Source organism: Nyctereutes procyonoides, unplaced genomic scaffold (assembly GCF_905146905.1).
Source record: "Nyctereutes procyonoides isolate TBG_1078 unplaced genomic scaffold, NYPRO_anot_genome, whole genome shotgun sequence".
Classification (NCBI taxonomy): domain Eukaryota; kingdom Metazoa; phylum Chordata; class Mammalia; order Carnivora; family Canidae; genus Nyctereutes; species Nyctereutes procyonoides.
In genome coordinates this window covers 68,900,488-68,922,310 of record NW_026575049.1, presented here as the reverse complement: position 1 = coordinate 68,922,310, position 21,823 = coordinate 68,900,488, and the positions used below count along the sequence as shown (strand labels likewise).

General features: G+C 44.2%; 1 protein-coding gene across 1 annotated transcript in view; it reads right to left on the bottom strand.

Moving 5' to 3' along the window:
• ANTXR1 (ANTXR cell adhesion molecule 1) overlaps positions 1–21,823 on the bottom strand; it is a 197,835-nt gene that overhangs the window by 123,304 nt on the left and 52,708 nt on the right. The window contains exons 4-9 of the mRNA XM_055328273.1: positions 21,524–21,605; positions 20,925–20,958; positions 19,416–19,495; positions 16,597–16,665; positions 14,813–14,893; positions 1,173–1,233 (exon numbers count right to left, since the gene is read on the bottom strand). Of these exons, the coding sequence (XP_055184248.1) occupies positions 1,173–1,233; positions 14,813–14,893; positions 16,597–16,665; positions 19,416–19,495; positions 20,925–20,958; positions 21,524–21,605 (407 nt within the window). The remainder of the gene's footprint in view (positions 1–1,172; positions 1,234–14,812; positions 14,894–16,596; positions 16,666–19,415; positions 19,496–20,924; positions 20,959–21,523; positions 21,606–21,823) is intronic.

Below are 21,823 nucleotides of genomic sequence, written 5' to 3'. Positions count from 1 at the left end.
TTAATTACTGATTTTTCTTTTCCATTTTTTGAGAAACATTAAACTCCATGAATTTGCTAGGATCAGATCTTGTGGACCATGGTATCTCTGTGCCATATTCATCAAGTTTATACATGTGGTGTTTTCCTTGTCTCAAATCCCAGTGGTATGTATATAAAGGAGGTGTTGGTTTACTACTCTTTGATTCCAGAGTTATTTTGGAAGATATATTTCTGTGGTTCAACTGGTAGAGATTTTGTTTTTATTTTGGCCTTGTTCTATCTTTGGCTATTAGTTTCTGGTTTTGTTTCATTTTAATTAGACAGGTCAAAGATACGATATTAATTTCTTATGCTTAAGTGAAAGGGGTTAATGAGGGTCAAATAAGCAAAACTCATTGCATTGTTTGTTGAAGAAATAATGAATCAAGACACTCAGCCAACATTTATTGATTGACCATCTATTAAGTGCCAGGTACTCTATTAGCAGATCGGATTCTTGCTCTGTCTGCAAGAACCCTACAAAAGGGGAATTGATTATGTTATGAATTAACAGGAACTGTATTAATGGTCTTTAGACTTTCTGATTCACTGCAAGGTTGCAACACATCCAGTTTGCACATGGCTAAACTGCAAGTCTGGATTTTCTTCATGAATGGGGTAATTGCATAATGAAGGAACTTCCCTATTTTCTGATGATTTTAAAATGAAGGACCTGTAAAAATTGGAAACATGGATTCACCTTGATCTAAGGAATGCTAATTAAGGCTCCTCACTTGCACAGACCTCTTCTAAGGCCCTGACACCGGGTACATGTGGTCATATTCTTTTGTCAAACTTGAGAAGGTAAGATTGTTCAGTTCTTTTTCTTAACAGGTTCTCCTGGATCAGCTCCACTGCTTTTCAGGGCAGGATGTTAGTGGTGATGTGTGGGAGGGAACCCAGTATGTCTGCAATACTCTCGTAATTAGTTTGCATGAAAGAAGAGAATTTGGACAGATTTTTTTCAAACAACTGACATGTTGCTTCTTTCTTTTCTTTTTTCCCTAGCAGCAAATTTATTTAGCAACTTTTACTCCTCCTTTCACCCTTCCCTTTCCTATCCTGTCTCCCCTCCTCACCACCAATGAAATAAATGTGATTTGAACTCAAAATAACCATCATTTGCATGAGATCATTGAGCACTTAATTTACCTCCTGCACATATGGTGGATGGTTCAGCTGCTAAAATTTCGATGCAGGACTTCTTCAAAATCTAGAAAGAGAGGAAATCAATAAGTCAAAGCAAAGTTTATTTTATTAGAAGCAGGGTTTTGCTTTTAGTTACTAACACAGGAAGGTCCAAGGACATTAGGTTATAGTGGGTGGATGGGTGGTAACATCTTTACTAATATTATTAGCATCAAACATTTAATGAGCTAACATTGTGTTAGATGCCTCTGGGTGTTCCCAAAGCCATAAGAGTTATTCCTTCATTTGTTCTTTCAGCAGATATTTATTGAGTCTATGATATGCCAGTCTTGGTTATGGAAAGGTTTAACATCTGGGTAAGGAAATGGGACTTACACTTGAAAAGATAAATAATGATGGTTTGTCATTGTGGTAGTTGCCAGAGTGAAGGGGCAGATAGTAGGAGCTGTGGCGTTCGTGGGGAAAATCACCAAGGGCTGGCACACTGGAAAGGGCTTCATGGAAGCAATGGGCACTGAGGGTAGGACTCCGTCAAGTGGAAAGGAGTGAGTTTGGGGAAGGTTGGGATCCAGGGTGAGGAATGGCATGAGGAAAGGTGAGAAAGCAGAAATACATAAACTTCTTTAGCTGGAACAAAAGGAGCTTGAAAAGTACAAGTAAGAGTGATAATAGGCAAAGCTGGAGAGGTAAGGTGGAGAATCACTTTCTGATTATTCCGAGTTCCCTTTTTGTTAGAAAAGTTCGGAAAGACGTTTCAGGGGAGGACACTGCAGACTGCTTGTTGTGCCTCACTCTTTGGACCCTGAGAGTCTTACTTAAATGGAAATGGACTCTTCTCTCCAAAAGAGCATCTTGTAGGGTTGAGAGGAGAGTATCAGGGGACCAACCCATGACTGCACAGGGTGTTAACCAAGGCTGCTTTGTGCCAAAGCAGGATATCTGACCGGTAGGGCGTAAGCTTCTCTCCACCATTTATGAATTCCGTGTCTTGTTGAGTATTGATTCTCAAATTTCATCCAAGCATTTGAAACAAGGACACTGAGTTAATTTACCAAGTAAATGAAATCTCTTTATTTGAGTCTTACTTAATTTGGAAATGGAGATGGTTCAGAGGGCTGAAGGAAACCATTTCTCTATTTATGAAAGGGGCATTTGTCGAAGGAATTAATAGTGAAATTATAACATTTAAAGTCAGCAAAAGAGAAAAGCATCTTTTAGCATTTAAACACCCATTTATTTGCATTGATGTATTGATTTATGTTTCTTTGTCCCAGCTAAAGCGATGCGGACACCGCAAGATACAATCACATGAAAGATACAATAAATTGCAAGAGAAGAGGACACGGGTTAAAGGAAAAATAAGGGGAAGATGAGGTAGAAAAAAAATACAGTGAAGAGCTTATTTCCTTCCTAGGAGTGGTTCATGGATTTAGTTCTAAATTTCTAGTAGCAAATGAGAAGGTCAAGCAATATATAGGATATTCTCAATCAGTGGAATAAAAACAAATCAGTTTCTAAGAAGAGATAATATTTACCCATTCCAGAGAGAAATCTGGGCGTCCTCATAGAGAAGCATTGTGAGAGGAAATGAAGAACATGCTTCAGAAAATCTTTCTCTGATGTACAGATGACAACACACTAAAATGTAGTCATAGAAACAGGCTCTCTCACAACCATGTGTTTTAGGTAAGTCTATAGACCCAAAAGTCACAAGGAGCAGTATTTCTTCTTCTTGACAGTTCTAAATTCAGGTTTCCAGCTACTTTTCCTGATATTCCTTCTCACTCTTGTACAATTTTTAAAGGCAGTTTTGTACTTAGATTCCTCTATTTGTTTTCAGCTTCTACGTGATTCCATGGGAGGAAGCAATTTGCTCTTTTTTGTCAGTGTTTGCCTTACTTAATTGGTCTCTGCTTCACCCAGACACCCCCGCCTACTACAAACAGGTATAGCCTCAGATCCCCACTTGTGCTGGAGCCTTTTCCAACAGCAACACACATGCACCGAACTCCCCAAGTCCGTGCCCATCTCGGGTAGAGTAAGTGGTTCTCATACACCTGGCCTGGTATCACCACTGAGCTCCTGAGTTCCCTCCATTGTCATTCTCACCTGGGACCAGGGACCCCAAGGATATATGAAGGGCATTCGTGTTTCCCTGCTGGCTTCTCCATCCTCCCCATTCCAATGGTTCATCTAGTCCTTTAGGTCTCTTATGTAGGTAGCAACATCCTAGGACTGGGGCTTCCCAGAATCCTGGTGTGCAGGGACTCATATCCCAGATGACAACTGTCCTACTTGAATCGTGACTGTCCACCCCCTCTCAGCCAGCAAGTTTGCTGTCACTGGGCTTTTCCTGCCTGAAGGGCCACCTCAGCCAGTGGTTGCCTTGCCTGAAGGAGGTAGCCATCCTCCCTTCCACATGTCCTCAGGCACAAATCTCCAAACAGGCCACATTGGAAGAAACAGAATTAACCCGTATAGAGAAACTTAGTAAACAGTGGCATTAGAACAATACAAAGCTGTTTTTTTCTTAATGTTTTAAATAAAATTCCTCAGGCACTTGACATCTCTTTATAAATCATTTTATCATCCACAACTACAGATTTCAAAATAACTCAAGAATAAAAATTGAGCTATTGGATCTATCTTATCTCTGTTCCCAAACTCTCTCAAAACACATACATGATATTTTCCCCCATGTAAGTTCCTGACTTTGAACTGACGTTTTTGAATCAATTTTAATGCTCAACCAGGGGGTTGGTAAAGGAAATACCATGAATCTCTGACCACAAAGACACACTAGCAGGTTTTGTCATAATAAACACATGCTGTATTATTCTCTCAAAGTGTCTGCAATTAGTTGATAAATCTAAGGAGTGTATGAAGGGCCAAAAAATGTCAGCCAAGCACTGTGATTCAATCCAGTAAAAACACAGCTTTCCCAATCTTAACTTAAAACATCTGGAAGGGATGCATTGCAGCCAATACAGCAAAATTTATCAGTGAGGGGGATGGGCAGGATTTGTCTGGGACTGCGGCTTCTATTAGTTTGAAATGTCTGGTTCAAAAGGTAGGAAGCCATGATGGCAGTAGGTGGATTTGAGGGTTTCCCTTGGTTATTAGCAGCCCAGACTATGATCAGTCTGTCTGGGCTGCCGCAGACAATACATCAGCTTAAGGTCTGGAGACTGGATGGGAATTGGGGTGGGAGGTGGGGGCGCAGAGGATCTGTCCCCAACTTGAGCAGCGGTAGCCACGGGAGAGGTGCAGGTCTCACCCTGGGAGATCGCCCGAGGGAGTAGAATGGGCTCACACAGGGTCAGGGTGATGCCGAGGTGAGAGTACATTGGCCTCCGATGGAGACCGGGTGAAGACCACCACATGCAAGTATAATCCAAGGTGGAGAGTGCGTCCTGGCCCTGGTTCTATACTTAACTGACCCAGGGTCCTTGACAAATCCTTTAACTTTTCTGTTTCCTAATTTTGGAGAGCAGTTTGACATAGGGAGTATAGGTTGGAATTCGGAATCAAACTGCTTGGGTCAACTCCTTCATGACCAGTGTGACCTTGGGCAAGTTCCACAACCTCTCCAAGTCTTCGTTTCCTCATTTATAAAAGTGGGATAAGAACAGTACCTACTGCATAAGGCTGTTGAGTTGGGAAGATTAAATGAGATAATACTGGCCGAGCCCATAGCACAGTGCCCGGAACCTGGTAAGTCCTCAGCTAATGGTAACCATTGTTCTTAAGAACTTGGCTCTAGAGACTATATAAGACACATTTGGGCTCTGGATTTATGTCCAAATCTAAGCCCTACCACTTCCTGGCCATGTGGACTTGGACTAGTTATTAAAGCTCAGTTTTCTCTTCTATAAAAGGGGGATAAGAAATACACTGACTTCGCAGAGCTGTATCATGGTAAAATGAATGACTGACATAAATGCAGAGACGCTTTGTAAATTCATTTGAACTTAGATAGTCAAGTTCATATGAGATCGGACAGTCAGGAAGGGAGTGAGATCAAGGAAAACTGGCAAGTTTTTTGTCTTATAGACAGAACTAGACAGAGGTGATTGGTCAGTAGGTAGTAATTTAACAACCCTTGGACCACCAGCCAACAAATGCCCTTAATGAAAACAAGGCACCAAGAAATCGGTTCTCGATGGTAGCTGATACTACTTGGGCAGAGACAGTAGCTCATATATGCTTCTATCTCATCACCCGCCACCGGCTCTTGCTTAATCATATTGGCTGAAAAAAAAAAAAAACCCACCAAAAACGAAAGATGGCTAATAATATATTCCTGTCATCTTTTGGACAGATTTCAGAAAGACTTTATATGGGAAAGCACATTCAGAATCCCTAAAGCACCGTATGAATGCGATGTGTGGTTTGCTCATCTCATTAGATTGTTGAGGGAGTAAGAGGAGCAGCAGATGTAGAAGAACTTTGCCAAGTAATAAGAACTATTCAATATATTTAAAGTGAAATCTATTGTGGATCAGTCCAGGTTGTATATGAGAGCTTATTTTTTTGGATTCGAAAACTCTAGGGTCCTTCCTCATAAAGTTCACAGTTTCTGCAGAGATTTCTCAAGAATCCTCAAATTACTGTGAATTATCACGAACCCCACCCTTACTGTACACACATCTCGTTTTTTTTTTCCTAATTGCTCTGCCTCCTTCCTCAATAAATAATTTTCATTTACTTGACCACTTCCTGTTAAAAGATTTTTTTGCGTGTGTTAGTAAAGACCAGCCTTTTTTATACATTGGTAGTATAGGGGCCTTGTGCTTCCACGCATCCCTGAGAAAGTCTTTCAGAGCACGTTTGTTGGTGTCTTAATTGTTATGAAGGGCGCATTCTGGTTTTAAGAGGTTTGGAGCTTGAAGCAGGCTGGCCCAAGGTCAGTAAACTATGCATTGGCTGATCATGTCTATGTAGCTCTAAGACAAAAACTTGGCAGCTGTCCTTAATCTCACTGTCACCCCACCCTCCTATGCCCTAGTGATTTTACCAATGACATATTTCTGCATCCACCCACAGTTTAGTAGAAACTGTCATCGTTCAGAGGACTTAGTATGGTTTATAATTATATATTTATTTTTTTGATTGTTTGGTCATTATCTATCTTCCTCCTTAGACTGTGAACTCCAGAGGCCAGGAATGCACTTGTTTGACCCAACACTACATCCATAATGCCTAACCTGGCACAGAGTAGACACTAAATTCATATTCATTGAATAAATAAATGAATAAATAGCATACTTTCTGTGCATGGCTTCATACACTGGCATTATAGTTTACTAGGTATTGATCGGCCTTCCTTTTTCTCTATAAATACAATTTTAGAGTCTCTTAAAAATTTTTATTTAAATTCAATTTGCCAACATATAGTATAACACCGTGTGCCAGTCTTAGGGTGTTTTGAATAACCAGGCCATACTCTGCATCTTGTAACACCTCCCTCTTCTTATTAAGCATTACCATCTTTGGGGACTGCTTTCTTAGAGGACCTGTTTCAACAACTCTGTTTTCCTTTTTAATGGCTAATCTTTTTAAACAATAATGCTGTAGGTACGTCACGTTCCCACGTCTAAGATCGGGATTGGCCTACCCTGTAAAAGGCTTTGACTCCTTTACTTGGGAAAATGGAGAGGTCTGGGCTTGGGGGATGGGACTCAGGCTCCCACAGGAGGCCCCGTACACTACTACCGCTGCTGGCAGAGTGCGCACTGGATTAGCCTGGGGACCACTGCTTTTGGAAAATGCCAGGCAGCTTAGGACATACGACTGTTTCACCCAAGGCCTTCAGGACTGGCAAGGTTGTCTCCATAAATTTTGACTTTTTTTGATCTCTAACAAAGTGTTTTTTTTATTTATTTATTTATTTATTTATTTATTTATTTATTTATTTATTTATTTATGAGAGAGAGAGAACAAGTGGCAGGGAGAGGGCTAGAATCTCAAGCAGGGCATGGAGCCTGACCTGGGGCTTGATCTCATGACCTTGGGATCAGGACTTGGGCCAAGATCAACAGTTGGCCGCCCAACTGTGGGAGCCACCCAGGTGCCCCAGATCTCTAACAAAGTGTTTTGTCTTTTCTCAAAAAAGATAGTCACTTTTCCCAACTAAATTCCATCTACACTTCAAACCAATAGGCACAGCTATTGTTAACTACGGATATTATCCTAGATCCGTGTCAGTTCTACAGAATCTGAATTTAAAATAAAATCTACTCTGATACTCTCATCTGTCTGGGATTCATATATGACTTTATGTATACTCCTATTTTGCTAAACGAATACTCTAAGATGCAAGAAACACAGTTTAAATGGATTTCTGAATTTTGGACAACAAAGCTTATATCCTCAAAATACACAAACGTTTCTGGCCGGGGCCAGGGGTGGGGAGAACTCAGCTCACTTAAATAAATACGACTCTTCCCTCAGTTAGTTTCGCGCTCAGTTGAGTCGGGTGTGAAGGAGCATAGGACAAACAAGGTTCTGAAACTGAGGAAATTCCTTTTTTTTCCGCTAAACCACTTTCTTCTCCTGTTTTCAGAAGGAAAGCTCGGATATCTGTGAACCCTGAAACGTGGTTTATTTAGTAAGATGAGCCTGTTGACCTCCAGAATATTGGCAAAGTCAGCGGCCCTCCTTGAGAGCTGAACCCTGCAGCGTGTCACTGGATTTCGTTCTAAATTCTTCTGTTGGTTTTCCAGTGGGTCTTAGCAGGCTCCTCGATAGGAGGAGGAGCCGACGGAGGAGAAGGGGTGCCCTGACGAGTAGCTGGACGTGCCCCTCTGCGATCTTGGTAGCCTCGTCAAGCTATGAGAATTTTTATTACATTGAACCCTCAATAAAGCCAAAGAGAAATAAGAGCTTACTTGAAATGGCCTGAAGGTCTGTAAAGTCTGAGTCTAATGAATCATTGCTGAGGTCAATGGTTTTTAAAAAGATTTTCTGCTCACTACAGAAACGACAGTTGATTCTACTTATGTTTTGTATCCAGGCCTGCTAATGTGAAAGGAGCCCCAAATGCAGTCTTTTTTATAGATACAATCTTGGAAGAGAGGGTGGGGGAGGGACTGAGGGGTTTTACAAGAAACAGAGCCACAGGGCTGCCCACTTGTCATGCAGGCTAGGTCATGAATGCTGTGCAGCTCTCTGGGCTGCTTTTTAATGACTATGCAAAGCATAGCATCGTACGCCATGAAAAATATAACAAACGGGGCCAAAAAATAGAACAGAAGGCACCGCTTAGCATCTGACCCGGAGCAAGGGCGGAGAGATGGGAAAGATCAGAGTGCCCGGCAAATGATGCCAACAATTCATGCCCCTGGGGTTCAAGGCAGGGAGAGCTGAAGGTGGAGGAGACCAGGGCAGGCTCCAAGGAGAAGACAGGACTCACGGGGCCTCCAGGTCTAGACTGTGAGACAGGCCTCAGGCGGGCGGAGGAAGGGAAGGCCTGGGAGACGGGCTTTGCCTTTTGTCATAGCTTTGTGAAGCCTGGGCCAGACGAGGAGGGGTACAGGCCTTCCAGTTCCCATGAATGAAAGGGAGAAAATCAGCACAGAATCTGGTTTGCATCAATAGAGTAATTTTATATACACCACGGAACGGATTTATCCTTCAGTTTTGCCGATCTTACAGCTTCCTTGAGAACCGGGATGTTTACGCCCGAACTCGTGAGAAATCCTTGCAAATACAGTCGTGTCTGCTCGATACCTGTCTGTCGTTGATCGGACATGCAGGACGCTCTGTGGGCTGGCTTTTCCTCTGCTTGGTAGGAAGCCCAACGCGGGCTGAAATATTTATTCCAGGGAAGCCGTCCCGGAGGGACAGGTTTCGGTGCCAGCGCCCGGGTTCTCCGACTCGCAGGCAGTGTGCCTGGCTCCAGGTGGCACACCCGGGGGGGGGGGGGTGCTCCCTGGGCTTCGAGGTAAGCAGGCCGAGCGTCGGGATTCAAAGCTGCCGACCAGGCCTCGCGCAGGTTCCCGTTTCACTGCCTGCAGCACTTTTGCAAAAGCAAACAAAGGCCCAGGAGACTTGCTGGACCTTTGCTTCATATTTTCGCTCGAGGGCTGGCGCTATACCTACCAGTTGCGGTCACTCGAAATTCCCCGAAGAAGCCACAATAAGGGAAGGCGAAGAAATAGTTTCTTCCTTTACAGTTTTACTGGCTCTAAGGGCTGCAATCTTTCAACCACCCAGAGTCTGTCTTATAATTTATCAACCCGATTCTGCAAAAGCAAGTAGAAATTCCGTCCTCAGAGGTAGAGTCCTGGCATGGGGAAGGAAGGATGTTCCCTTTAGTCCGTGGCGAGCTGCCAGCTTCCCCTGGAGGGGGAACTCCATCCATCGGGCAGAAATCGGTGTTTTCAGGCGAGCTCCCCCCGGTAGCAGAAGGCCCAGGGCTCCCCTGCCGCCCGCCGCGCTCCGGGTTGGGGCGTTGCCTCTGCTGCACCGATGTGAACCCCATCAAGCCACCGCACATTTCTGTGCTCGGCGTCTCCTCCTCTGCTTCCTGGCCTCCGCCCGTGACTGAGTGGGGCACGGTGGCCACTCCCATCGTGGGCATTAGTCTGTTCCGGGTCACTGCTCACTGCCGCGTGGCCCTGGACAAGCTAGCTGATCTCTGTCCTTATGGCATCTACTTCTGTACAAGGGACGACGACATCCACGCTAAACAGTGGTCACGAGAATCCGGTGAGACGCCTACGTTAAATGATCCGCTCAGCGTCTAGAACCCCAGAACTCCCTAAATGGTAGCTTTTAGTATTTTTACCTTCCCAAGGAAACAGAGGCGGGAGAAAGCACAGGCCCTGGAGTCACCCCTCAGAGCCACGTGCTCTGCGGAAGGTTACCGCACGTTCAGTGTCTTCATCTGTAAAATAGGAATAACAGCATTTCTCCACCGGGTTGCTATGATGCTAAGATGTGATCATATTAGATGGGATAAAGGCACAATGTTTGGTCCCAAACACAGCTGTTGATGTCTTTTTTTCCCCTTAAGATATTTATTTATTTATTTATTTATTTATTTATTTATTTATTTTAATAGAAAGTGAGCATGTGCGAGTGGCAGGAGGGGCAGAGGGACAGGGACAAAATCTCGAGTAGAGTCTGTCCTGGGAACAGAGCCCAACCTGGGGCTTGAGGTCACGACCCTGAGACCATGTCTTGAGCCAAAATCGAGCGTCGGACGCTTAACCAACTGAGCCACCCAGGTGCCCCATGCTGCTGCTGATTTCTTTCTGCCTCTTCCCTGTGTCCTGCTGTTGAGAGACTAAAACGGGAAACAAGTGGGAAGGCCACGAAGGAGAAGACATTATACAAATCTAACACATAAGTGCTTCTCCCGCCGAGTAGGGAGCGATGGGGACCAGTGAAAAGATCAAAACGCAGGAACCAGTTTGTGGAAGCCGAGAATTCTGGGATTTGCTGACTCCAGGCCCTGGATCTTCAGCTCCTGGGAATCCAGTGGTGCTTTTCCACTTCCTCAGACATTCACGCCCGAATACTCCGGAAAGAGCAGGATCTCTGGAAGCGGGCCGCGGTTCAACGTCCTGACTCAACCGTTACGAGGAGGAAGACCTGGGGCAGTTGCTCCCACCATCCTGCCCCTCAGCTTCCTCACCTGCAAAACTGGGATGAGACCTTCCTCAGAGAGTGGCTGTGGAAGTGCCCAGCAGGAACGCTGGCACACGGCAGACGCTCCCTAAGTCACTGTCATTTTTCGTCTTCACAGGCCAACATTCCTATTGGGGCTGAGTGTTTATTTATTTGTTATCTGGAGGAGACACAGATCAAGTGCCGTGATTCGAGATGCCCCGAGAGTCCTAATTTCGAGCATCGTTATTCCATTGTCGGACTCTATCTCTGGCTACAGGTTCCCACTGTCCTGAGAGTAAAATAGCGTGGCCCTCGAGGCCGCGCAAGATTTAGCCTCCGCCTCCTCCTCACTTCATCATCTGGCGTCCCCCACTTCAGCAGCGCTCTTCTTTCATTCTGCTATGCTCCATCATAGGGCTGCGCTCTGCCAAGAATGTTCTATCCATGCTCCTCCAGCAGAGGCTTGATTTCATCCCTCAGGTCATGTCTTCAAAGGGGCCTGGGTCTTTGTCAATCCCTTTGCTCTTAATTTTGGTAGTTGGTTACAACCTTTATACCACTTTTCACAATTTTATTTTATTTTATTTTAATTTATTTATTTATGATAGTCACACACACCCACAGAGAGAGAGAGAGAGAGAGAGAGAGAGAGAGAGGCAGAGACACAGGCAGAGGGAGAAGCAGGCTCCATGCACCGGGAGCCCGATATGGGATTCGATCCCGGGTCTCCAGGATCGCGCCCTGAGCCAAAGGCAGGTGCCAAACCGCTGCGCCACCCAGGGATCCCCACTTTTCACAATTTTAAATATATATGTTTATTTATTTACTGGTTTTTATATGTCCCTTCCCACTAGATTATATAAGCTCCACTAGGACAGGGTCTCTATCGCTTTCCTTACAGCTGAATGGCAAGAGTGTGCCATAGAAGGTTTTCAATGAGTACTGGATAAAAAAGCAAATATTGGCTCTTCCATCTTGATTTGGGATTTAAACATAGGTCATTATGGGCTAAAAACCTTAAGAACCATCTGAGCCTGTTGAGAGTTGTTCTGTACTCCTATTTGGGATAATTAAGCCCAGCCCTATCTTATTATGAGAAAATAACCAGCCACAAAACAACATCCATGGGAACAAGCTGGACTAGATGCTTCAGATGGGTGGGGGGAGGGGAGGAACAGGAGCTTTCTTTTCAGTATCCAGAGGAGAAATGAACCTACTTCTTAAAAATAGCCAACTTTAGGCCATAATTATTTCTGTCTGACTTGAGAAAGACGAGCCCTGCTGCGCTTTGTCCCTGTTTCTCTGTCCAAGCAAACGAATTAACGACGGCCATAAACATGGGTTTCAAGTGCTGGAAGGATCAAAACCACGAGTATAACTCCCAGATAAAAGCTCGTAAGAATGTTATCATTCAGCTCAAGTTTGGAGACTGGAATCTCAAATTATTATTTTTTTTCCAGTTTTTGAGAGACCACTTTGCTGAAATTCCTTAAACATCATTGGAGTTATTTCCATTTGGGGGGGTGGGAAGAGCTTTCCAAACATCTGGGCTCAGGTCGAGCTGGAGTTGCTAAGGAAGAAATATTCACACCAGTGTATGGAGATAAAATGATTCTAATTATTGGGTAGGAACTGCCTTTTGACTGATGTGGGGACACGGCTCATAGAACCTTTGAACAGGTAAGGGTTGTCCCTGTTCAGGTTCCCGCCATCTGAAGGCAAGACTGTGCACTAGCCTCAGGCTGCAGGAGGCTCCTGCCTCATTTTTCTTATTTCATACGTGACTCTGCCATCAGATTCTCTTCTTAAACATCACTACTTAGATGTTCCAAAGTTTTCAGTGATGATACCCATGAAGTTGGAATCAAAACCCATTCAAGGGTCTTATCAGTTTGGTTCCAGACCGATGTCTAATTACTCCTGATCCTTTACCCAAACTCCCCCCACAGACGGATGGGGATTATTATTATTCTCCTTGGAGTATGCTTTTCCCTTTTCCTGCTCTTGAGCTGGGGTCATGTCATCTCTTCCCTGGTGCTACTCTTCACTCCACCTTGGTCTTTTATGGATTCAGGTCTGTCCCACTTTCTCATGAAGGCTCCAGCCCACAATAATCTACCTCTGAGCTTCATGATCAGCCCCAGATCATGTTTTGCACCATTGTTTTATATGGTTATAGCCATTCTTATTGTTTACATTGTCAAGTATGCCACACACTGCTCCCAGAAATTATTTGGAGCAAGGGTCCCTCCCCCTGAGGATCTGATAATTCTCATTCTTTCTCTCTCTCTCTCTATAATTGCCACTCTCTGGTGAAAGCAGTCTGAGTTGGTTTCTGTCTCTTGCAAACAAACACATCTTGAATAAGATGACCCATCATCTATGCATATTTAGGTAGGAGTTCCTAAACTGAAGTGAGATTAGTTTTCACAATTCTGAAAACGTAAGGTCACATATATCAACGTTCTGAAAGTGCACCTGGGACATTTACTCTATGACAACAACAACAACAAAACAGATTTAAAAGATGCAGATTCCTGGGCACCATCTCCTACTGTCTGGAATAGAGTCTCTTGGTGATGGGGCCTGGGAACTGGTATTGTAAACAAGGTTCCCAGGTGATTTTTAAGTATATTGAAGAAAATCTAGAGGATTGGGGAAAACTGATATTAATGTCCATTATATGATGGGGAAGGAAAGTAAAAGAGGAAGTAATTCAGATGTCTTGAGTGTCTATTATGTGCCTGGAAGGATATTAGGTAATTTCACCAGTGTTACCTCTTATAATCCTCAAACAGGGCTGTGATGTGAGTCTTACTATCAGTCCCTTTTACAAATGAGGAAACAAGTGAGATAACTCATCCGAGGATCTAAAAATGGTTAAGTCGTTGGGCCAGCACTTAAATTCTGGGATGAGAATTCTTCACTACAAAAGTTCTTCTCACGCTGCAAGGGGTCTTAGCAAAACCTTGGAGGGAGGGAGAGGGGGCATGAAGGTACAGCCACATTGGAGGTTTCCTAGGTCAGCCGGGGGAGGCTGGGCAGATGCTGGTTCTGGCTGGTAACCCCTGGGTTAAGACTCCCTTGACATCTGAAGGGGATAATGTCCTCTGAGCTCTAACTTTGCATCCTGAACCCTGAGTCTGGAGCCTCCTGAGCTTCTACTGGCGAAACTACAGGCCGTCTGCCTAATCACAAAACCTGAAGGTAAAGGAGACAATGCTCCTGGACCTCAGTACAGGTGCGGCACACATACGGCCTTCTGGCTGGAGCTTTATTTAAAGACCGGCATCATCTTATAATCCAGCTGGACCAAGAGCCTGGCCTATGTATGGAAGGTGGAAAAGAGAGGCAATGGAAGCCAGTATCCTGCTCACTCATAGGAAACGGGGGCAAAAAAACAAAAAAACAAAAAACCCATTTGTGTGGGAAGGATTGTTCCATCCACCCCAGTTTGGGGTGGAAAGAAGGGATGGTGACTGCAAACCCCAGAGAACAATGAAGTCCTCATATTTGGGGACTGTAGGTCTAAAGCTGTGGTTCCAGTAAAGTCACCTGGGAAGACCTTGAAAATCCTGCTCCAGATGACCCCAAAAGGCAGCCAAGGTAAAGAACCGTTGGTTGAAAGTCCCTCTGATGGTCAAGAGAAACAGATTGAACCTGCAAATGCTCTAGAAGGCAGCTTGCATTCAGTCACGGTTGGGAAAGCTAAGGTCAAGTGCACACCGTCCACTGGTGTTTCCAGTATGAGAACCGGAGCCACCTGAAGCTTGGCTTGCTGCTACAGCAGGGTCCCCTGCCATGTTTAGTTTACCTTGTAGGGTAAAGTTGGCACAGGGAGAATGAAAATAACAAACATGTGAGAGGCAGGAGGGAGAAGTGAGAAAGGGCAGATAACAAAGATACAGGAAGGAATGTTGTCTCCAGCAGAGAACACCAGCCTGGGGGGGGGGGGGTGGCGCTGGGGACCTTTTAGTGGATCGGGGGGCAGAGAGTGCTCTCTTTAGAAGAAGCGCTCTACTCACCGAGTGGATGATGCCTTGCAGGGCCTGAAAGCCGTCATTCACAGGAAACACGTGGTCCTTACTGTCCGCGATCCGGGCCAGCTGAGAACACAGCGAACACACAAACACACATGGCGATGTGTCAGGCTTGGCCGCAGAGCATTTAGGTCCAGGGGGCTCCATCTACTTTGAGAACCCAGAGGAACTTGAGAGGCCTTGGGCCTCACTGAAGAGCCCTCAGTTATAATGAGCTTACCAGCGGCCTCTGGAGCAGGCCTAGAGGGTCGGCTCCAGCTTTCACATTTGTTTTAATACTTTTCTCCTTGGGAGCAGAGGTAAGATTGCTCAGATGAACAGTTGGCCTGGGTTGATGTATTTATGGATTTGGGGGCAGGCCATTGGCTCATTTTTCTCCCATTCACTCAAATTTCTGTTGGCAACTGTATTTGAATCAAACAGGCTCAGGTTTCCTTTCAGAGCGAGTTTAAAAATAAATTTAAGCTTTGGTGTTGGGCGAGGCCAGTGAATGGAGACCCTTACCTTTCGCTCAAATTGTTCATTGAGGCGAGGGCTCTTGCAATTGGTTTGGCTCTCCTGCTTTATGGAGCCGGGGACAGGAGAAAGAAGAATCTGATCTGTGGACTTTTCTACTCCAAATCTCTATATTTCTGTGACTGCCACAGTCATGGTCAATGCCAGGACTTTCACCGATTGCAAAAGTAACACATAATCAATGGGAAGTTTCAGAAAACCCAGGAGTTTTAAAAAGAAAACTCATCTATCTATCATCCATCATTTTTTCTATTATTAATTTGATATCCTATGTAGCCTTTTGTACTTTCCCTACCCAAATATACACATTTATTATAAACATGGACTCAGACTGTTCCCGTTTTGTAACCCTATTTTATTCACTCAATAACATAAGCACTGTCTCATATCATTAAAACAAAAAGGAATTATGAACTACACTGAGGAGCGTTTATATAGGTTGTTAGCAAAATTCCACAATTTGCATATCTATACTTGAACATACTTTCTGCCCACTTGCCAATTATGATTCACCCTTGAACCACATGGGTTTGGACTAAGCGGGTCCGCCTACACACAGATTTTTTAAAATAAATACAATATAATACCGTAAATGTACTTTCTCTTCCTTATGATTTTCTTAATAACATTTTCTTTTGTCTAGCTTACTTTGTTATAAGAATGCAGTATATAATGCATATAACATACAAAATATGCGCTAATCAACTGTTTATGTTATTTCCAGTCAACAGTAGGCCATTAATAGTTCAGTTTTTTTTAAAAAAAAAAAAATAGTTCAGTTTTTGGGGAGTCAAAAGCTGTCCGTGGATTTTCGACTGTGCAGAGGTGCTGATACCCCTAAGCCCTGCACTGTTCAAGGGCTAACTATATATTTATTTTTTTATTGAAAATGCACTGAATTTCTAATAGGAGAAAAGGGATGTTTGACATTTAAGCAAAATTTGATTCATTAAATGAAATGACAAAAAAAAAAAAAAAGTCAAGTTTTCTAATTTTATTCAGATCTGTTTTGACACCTTGGCCATTTGACATCTACCAAGGAAGATACCACCTGGATAGTCTGTGTTCATGGCCCCCAAGTGCATTGGCTTGGCTTCATGTCCCTTACATATTCAATAATTCTTGAATACTCAACGTTTATAGAAAAAAAACCTATTTCAGGGGTGTGTCAGGGATATTGCCCCGAATACGCATGTTCTCTATCATTCGCAAGCTTCGTATGCTTCCAAAGCTGAGGAAATCCATGACCATACCTGTGTTTCATTGAAATCCTTCACACCGACACAGTAAACAATCGCACCAAGATCTCGGGATCTGTTAGCCTGGGTCAAGGAAGAAAAGCCATTAGACAGAGGAGTGGCGAATATACTCCTTTTGGATTAACCAGACTAACTTCCATGATCAGGTTCTTATTGAGCACCTACTATGTGCCAAGCACCATAATGGAGAGGGCAATCCCTGTTCCCAAGGAGCTCACCCTCCTGGAAACATCACATTCTAACACGATGTATGAGGGACCCGAGGGGAGTGAGTAGCCTAACGGGAAGTGTTGAGAAAGACCCATAGAAGTAGAGTCTTAATGAAGGGATTTGAAAGATGAGGGGAAGAAAAGGGAAAAGTAGGCCAGGATAAGTCTTATTAAATATTGGTGCGGGGAGGCGGGGGGCGCCTGGGTGGCTCGGTGGGTTTGGAATCCAACTCGTGATTTCGGCTCCAGTCATGGATCTCAGGGTCCTGACATCAAGCCTGCTTGGGGTTCCTTCACTTTCCCTCTCTCTTCCCCTCCTTGCTCTCTCTCTAAAATAAAAATGAATAAAATCTTTAAAGAAAATATTCTGGGGGAAATGATTATTCTATTCCTCTGAAGAATTTTTATTGACATACTTTTCTTCCTTCGTAATAGCAGCAAAGTGTAATAGAAAAGATGGGGCCTTTGGGACCCAAAGTACCTGGGTTTGGCTTTGCTCTGTAAAGGTCGAGGATTCAGTGAGATAACATATTCAGAGCTCCTTATACAAGGCCTAGAACGATGCGGAAGCTTATAAATATCAGCACCCCTTTGCGAATAAGGCTTTTTCAGCCCCACAGAAAACAATGGTTTAGCGGTATGGGAATTATGGTCTCTATTTGAGTAAGCGAACCAATGACCTGCCCTACAATGAAGGATTAAGAAGGCAACATAATGAATAACATCTAGGTTTTGGCTTGGTTTTAATATTTGACTTATTAAAGGCTCTGATATCTTATTTCCAGGTTCTTCCATGTTTCAGAACAGAAAACTAAAATTGGAAATCATTGGAATATATGGTAGACATTTAATAAATGAGTGCAAACATGTAGTAGGTGCTCTATGTATGCATATTGATTTGAATTGTTTCTCCCCCACCCCTCACTTTAGTACTCAAACGCACTTGTGACTGAGACTGAAACATTCTGAAACACTGAATTTTAGAAGAAACAGAAATATATATATATATATATATTTCCCTAAATCCTAAAAATCTGCCCTGCTGTTTTAAGGACAAGACAAACTTCTAGGCACAATCGAGCTCCAGCCTTATCTGTAATGACTTCTGTGACTCTCCCTCTAGTTAGGCTTTATATAGGATTATCAAAAATGGAAAGATTCATTTCTTTATATATCTTGTATATATCTTTATATATCTTGAGTGTTAGCTTTCTTTGTCAGAAAGCCCCCTTCTCTTGGCACTGGCACTCCAAATGCTTTTCCAAGTTTGTATGTGCCATACCTAAAATTCTTTTCTACTAACCCATATTTTAAGCCTCTGACATCCATCATTTATTTCATATTCAGTTATTTCCTTATTAGGATCTTTATTCGACTGTTGCTCAGCACCCAAAATAAGCTATGTTGCATTCCCATCATATAGTCAGTCAGTCTCAACTCTAGAATATGGGAATATAGGGTTTTCCCAATGCTCACGCAGGGTCTGTCACATTGAAGTTTGTGTTTCCCCACTGAGAACGATTTGTACTCGTTAGGGGTAGGGGAGAAGCCGCCTGTCTACCTATATCATTTTCTCACGCCCTTTGCCAGCATCATTCCACCATCCACGGTAAGCACCACGGACGCAGCCAGCGTGTCTTCCTCACCTGCTTCCCTGGTATCAGGCAACGTGCCCAGCACATGCTGAGCTCTCATCTAACACTGAATGAATGAATGAGTGAATGAATGAATACTTGTTTGCCAAGGGAGCTGAATTTAAATGAAATACTACTCAAGAGCTGGAGGTGAGTATAACGCGCTGGTTACCTCCTCCCCTGGGGCCAGCATCTCCTTCCTCGCCGCCCGTCCCTTCCCTTACTGTGCTTCTTTCTAACGTGGCCCCAATGAGCCTTTGTCGTGTCATCAGTAGTGGTGAACTGGCCCAAATGTCAGACTAGAAAGGAAAGGATTTCCTAAATATAAACACTACCTTTCAATTCCTAAATAAACCTCTTTTTCTGAAACTATACAAACCGAAAGCTTCACGTAGAGAGAATTCCTTCACTTGCTGCGAGGAGTGTTCTATCTGAGACCATGAAGAAAAGGAAGAAGGCGCACCGCAGGCGTGATTACAAGTTATCTTGCTACCAATTAATATTCAGCTTTGATTCTCAGGGTGAGAATCTCGGTGATTAATACGTTCGGACAAGGCTGGCTCTTACATAGTTCAAGTAACTCTTTCCCCTTCTCCTGTCCATAGCAGAAATGGAGGAAAAACGGCCCCAATGTTTTCGTTGAAAAGTGATATATGCTATTTCAAAACTGCTAGACAAATAGAGCGCTCTCAATAAAGTCATGGTAGGCAACTTCTATCCCTTAAGACACAGAGTCACGGGCAAATAGTTTGAAAGGGGGAGAAACATCTACCGTGTGGAAGACGTGAGAGTTTGCTTTTAAAAAAATGAATTATTATCATTTTTTTTTTCCATAGGAGACACTATTTTACCCAGGGGTTTTACAAAGAACACCTAGCACGTTGTCTGAGTAGCAAGATTGCAGCCCATTTTCGGAGAAAGGAGCCCTGCTTCCAAGTCTGTGTTAGATACAGGCCAGGCCATCGCTTACCTCCCTCTCTGAATAGAAAAAGAGGTCTTCATGGAGCTCCCCATCGGTCAAAGCAATGATGACGCTGGCCGTCCTGTATCCTGCTCAACACAACACAGACCCACTCAGTCCATCGTGCCGCACTCGGGGAAACCCCCTCTCAAGTCCTGGGTGTTGATGTCTCGTAAGCTCAACCCCCCGAGGTCAATATTATGAAAACCAGCAACTTTTCTTTGGGGACTAGAAGCACCTCCAGATGAAGGAGGATGCATCTGTGGGGACAGACTCTGGGGGGGAGTAGGTATTGTTTGCGGGTTTCTCAGTCTTCTCTCAAAAAATGGCCAAACCTGCTGGAAGGGTCATTGGACCGACAGCTGGGAGTAGATCCAGTGAATCAAATTTCTGTGATTTTCTGTTAACAGTCTGGGTGACTGAGGTTGAGGCCTGGGGGGAGACTCTACTACCTGGGCTGTTCAGGAGTCCTCCTCACAGGCCGTAGTTGACCATACACATCCCCCTTGGAGGACTGAGCAAGGACAGAGTCACCACGATTTACCAGCTGATTGGAAGTTATTAAACCAGCTGGGAAAACCTTCTAGAAACTCTTCCAGTGATTTTTTAGAATTCTAGGAACATTGCTGATGGTTGGTTGGTATTAATAAGCATTAGTGTCCATACTGGGTCTGTTCTATTTGCTGGAGTTGAGAGGACATGGGCAGTAGACCTCTATGGGCCCAGGAGAAAAATCCTCACTATAATACGGAATCTCTTCAAAAGATTTGCCTCAGGGACGCCTGGATGCTCAGCGGTTGAGCACCTGCCTTCAGCCCAGGGCGTGATCCTGGAGCCCCAGGATCGAGTCCCACGTCGAGCTCCCTGCATGGAGCCTGCTTCCCCCTCTGCCTGTGTCCCTGCCCTCTCTCTCTCTGCGTCTCTCAGGGATCATCAATAAAATATTTTTTTAAAAGATTTGCCTCGAATAAAGAGAGGCTATCCATGAGAGACGCTGTAATAATAGTGAGAACAGCTGAACTTAAAATAAGAAGCATATTTTCTATATGCAAGTTCTCTGTGAAGTCCACTGTATGCATTTTTCCCTCCATTTAAATGCAGCAAACTTAAAACCGCACTGGTATCTTAATCTTAATATCGTCTCCAATCACAGTAATGAAGGGGCTTGGAGCTTGGGCAAGGACAAAAAAAATTAAATTCGACATGAAAATCCAAGACTTCACTAGCCCATCCAAATACTTATTAATTTAATGAATTCAACATGCAGAGCTGTTCACGGGCATTATAGGCCGTGGCCCATCATGGGCTCTTCATTACTTTTATGTAACTTTTTTTGGCATCAGCGGAACAGTAGGATTTGACCTGGTACGTGTCATCTATCCATTTCTTCTTGGCGACGAGGTGCGGAGGGTTATGGGCAACACCACCTACACCTTATGAAATGTGAAATTACCGAGGCGCTCTTTCAGAAGCAAACACAGGGGAAACAAAGTTTGACAATTCATACTATAGTCTTACCTTGACTGTTTTCATAATAAATCTGCTCGCTGGCCTGAAAAACACACGGGAGAGACATTAGCCCCGTAGCCACCGTCTGCGATCCCAGCTACCGTGGCGGGCGTTGGCCCGGCCTGGGTTTGTAGGCTGGTTCAGCCCTGATTCCTTATGTAATTGGCCCAGGCTGGGCTCGAATGTGGATCCACGGCATTCATCCGGGGTTACCCCGACATTTAACGAACACACATGTGAACATGGATCCATGCTTTACTTCTCACGGACTGGGACTTGTTTTCCTTAAGACTGATGTCACTGACATTCTGTCCCAACCACTCACGTCCCCTCTAGAAAGGTCTACCTTGGAAGTGCCGGGGGCCGGGGCGTGGCGCGATCCCTGCGTGTCGGCCACGCATTAGCTAACAAGCCCTGTATCGGTGTCTGGCAGGGAGCAAGGGCATTCACTTCTCTTGGTTAGGGTCACGCGTGCACAAGCTTGTGGGAAAATGGTTTTGACTTTCTTCCTCCTGGGCAAGTTACACGTGCCGTGTCTCCTTGGCCATCCTGGGGTTGACGTTTCCCTATCCCACTCTATTCAGAGTTGAAAACCATTTGAAAATTACCCTTTCAAATCCTTCATGCATGTAAGTGTCTCCTCCCGGCAGGACCTTCTGCAGCTCCTCTAGGCCCTGACGAATCTGTTCCCTGAAATCCAAAGACAGCCTGTTAGTCTCGGTAGAGCATTTTACACTTTGCTGTGCAAAGACGTGCGCGTTAATCTTTGTTGGTGGATCCTGCCATGATCCCCCACGATCCCCCAAGAGCCCATTAGAGGGACAGTCTTTGCGGTACATAATCCACTTAGGCCCAGCCACAGTGCAGGATACGTGAAATCTCAGGGGAAAGGACCCTTTTGCAGAATG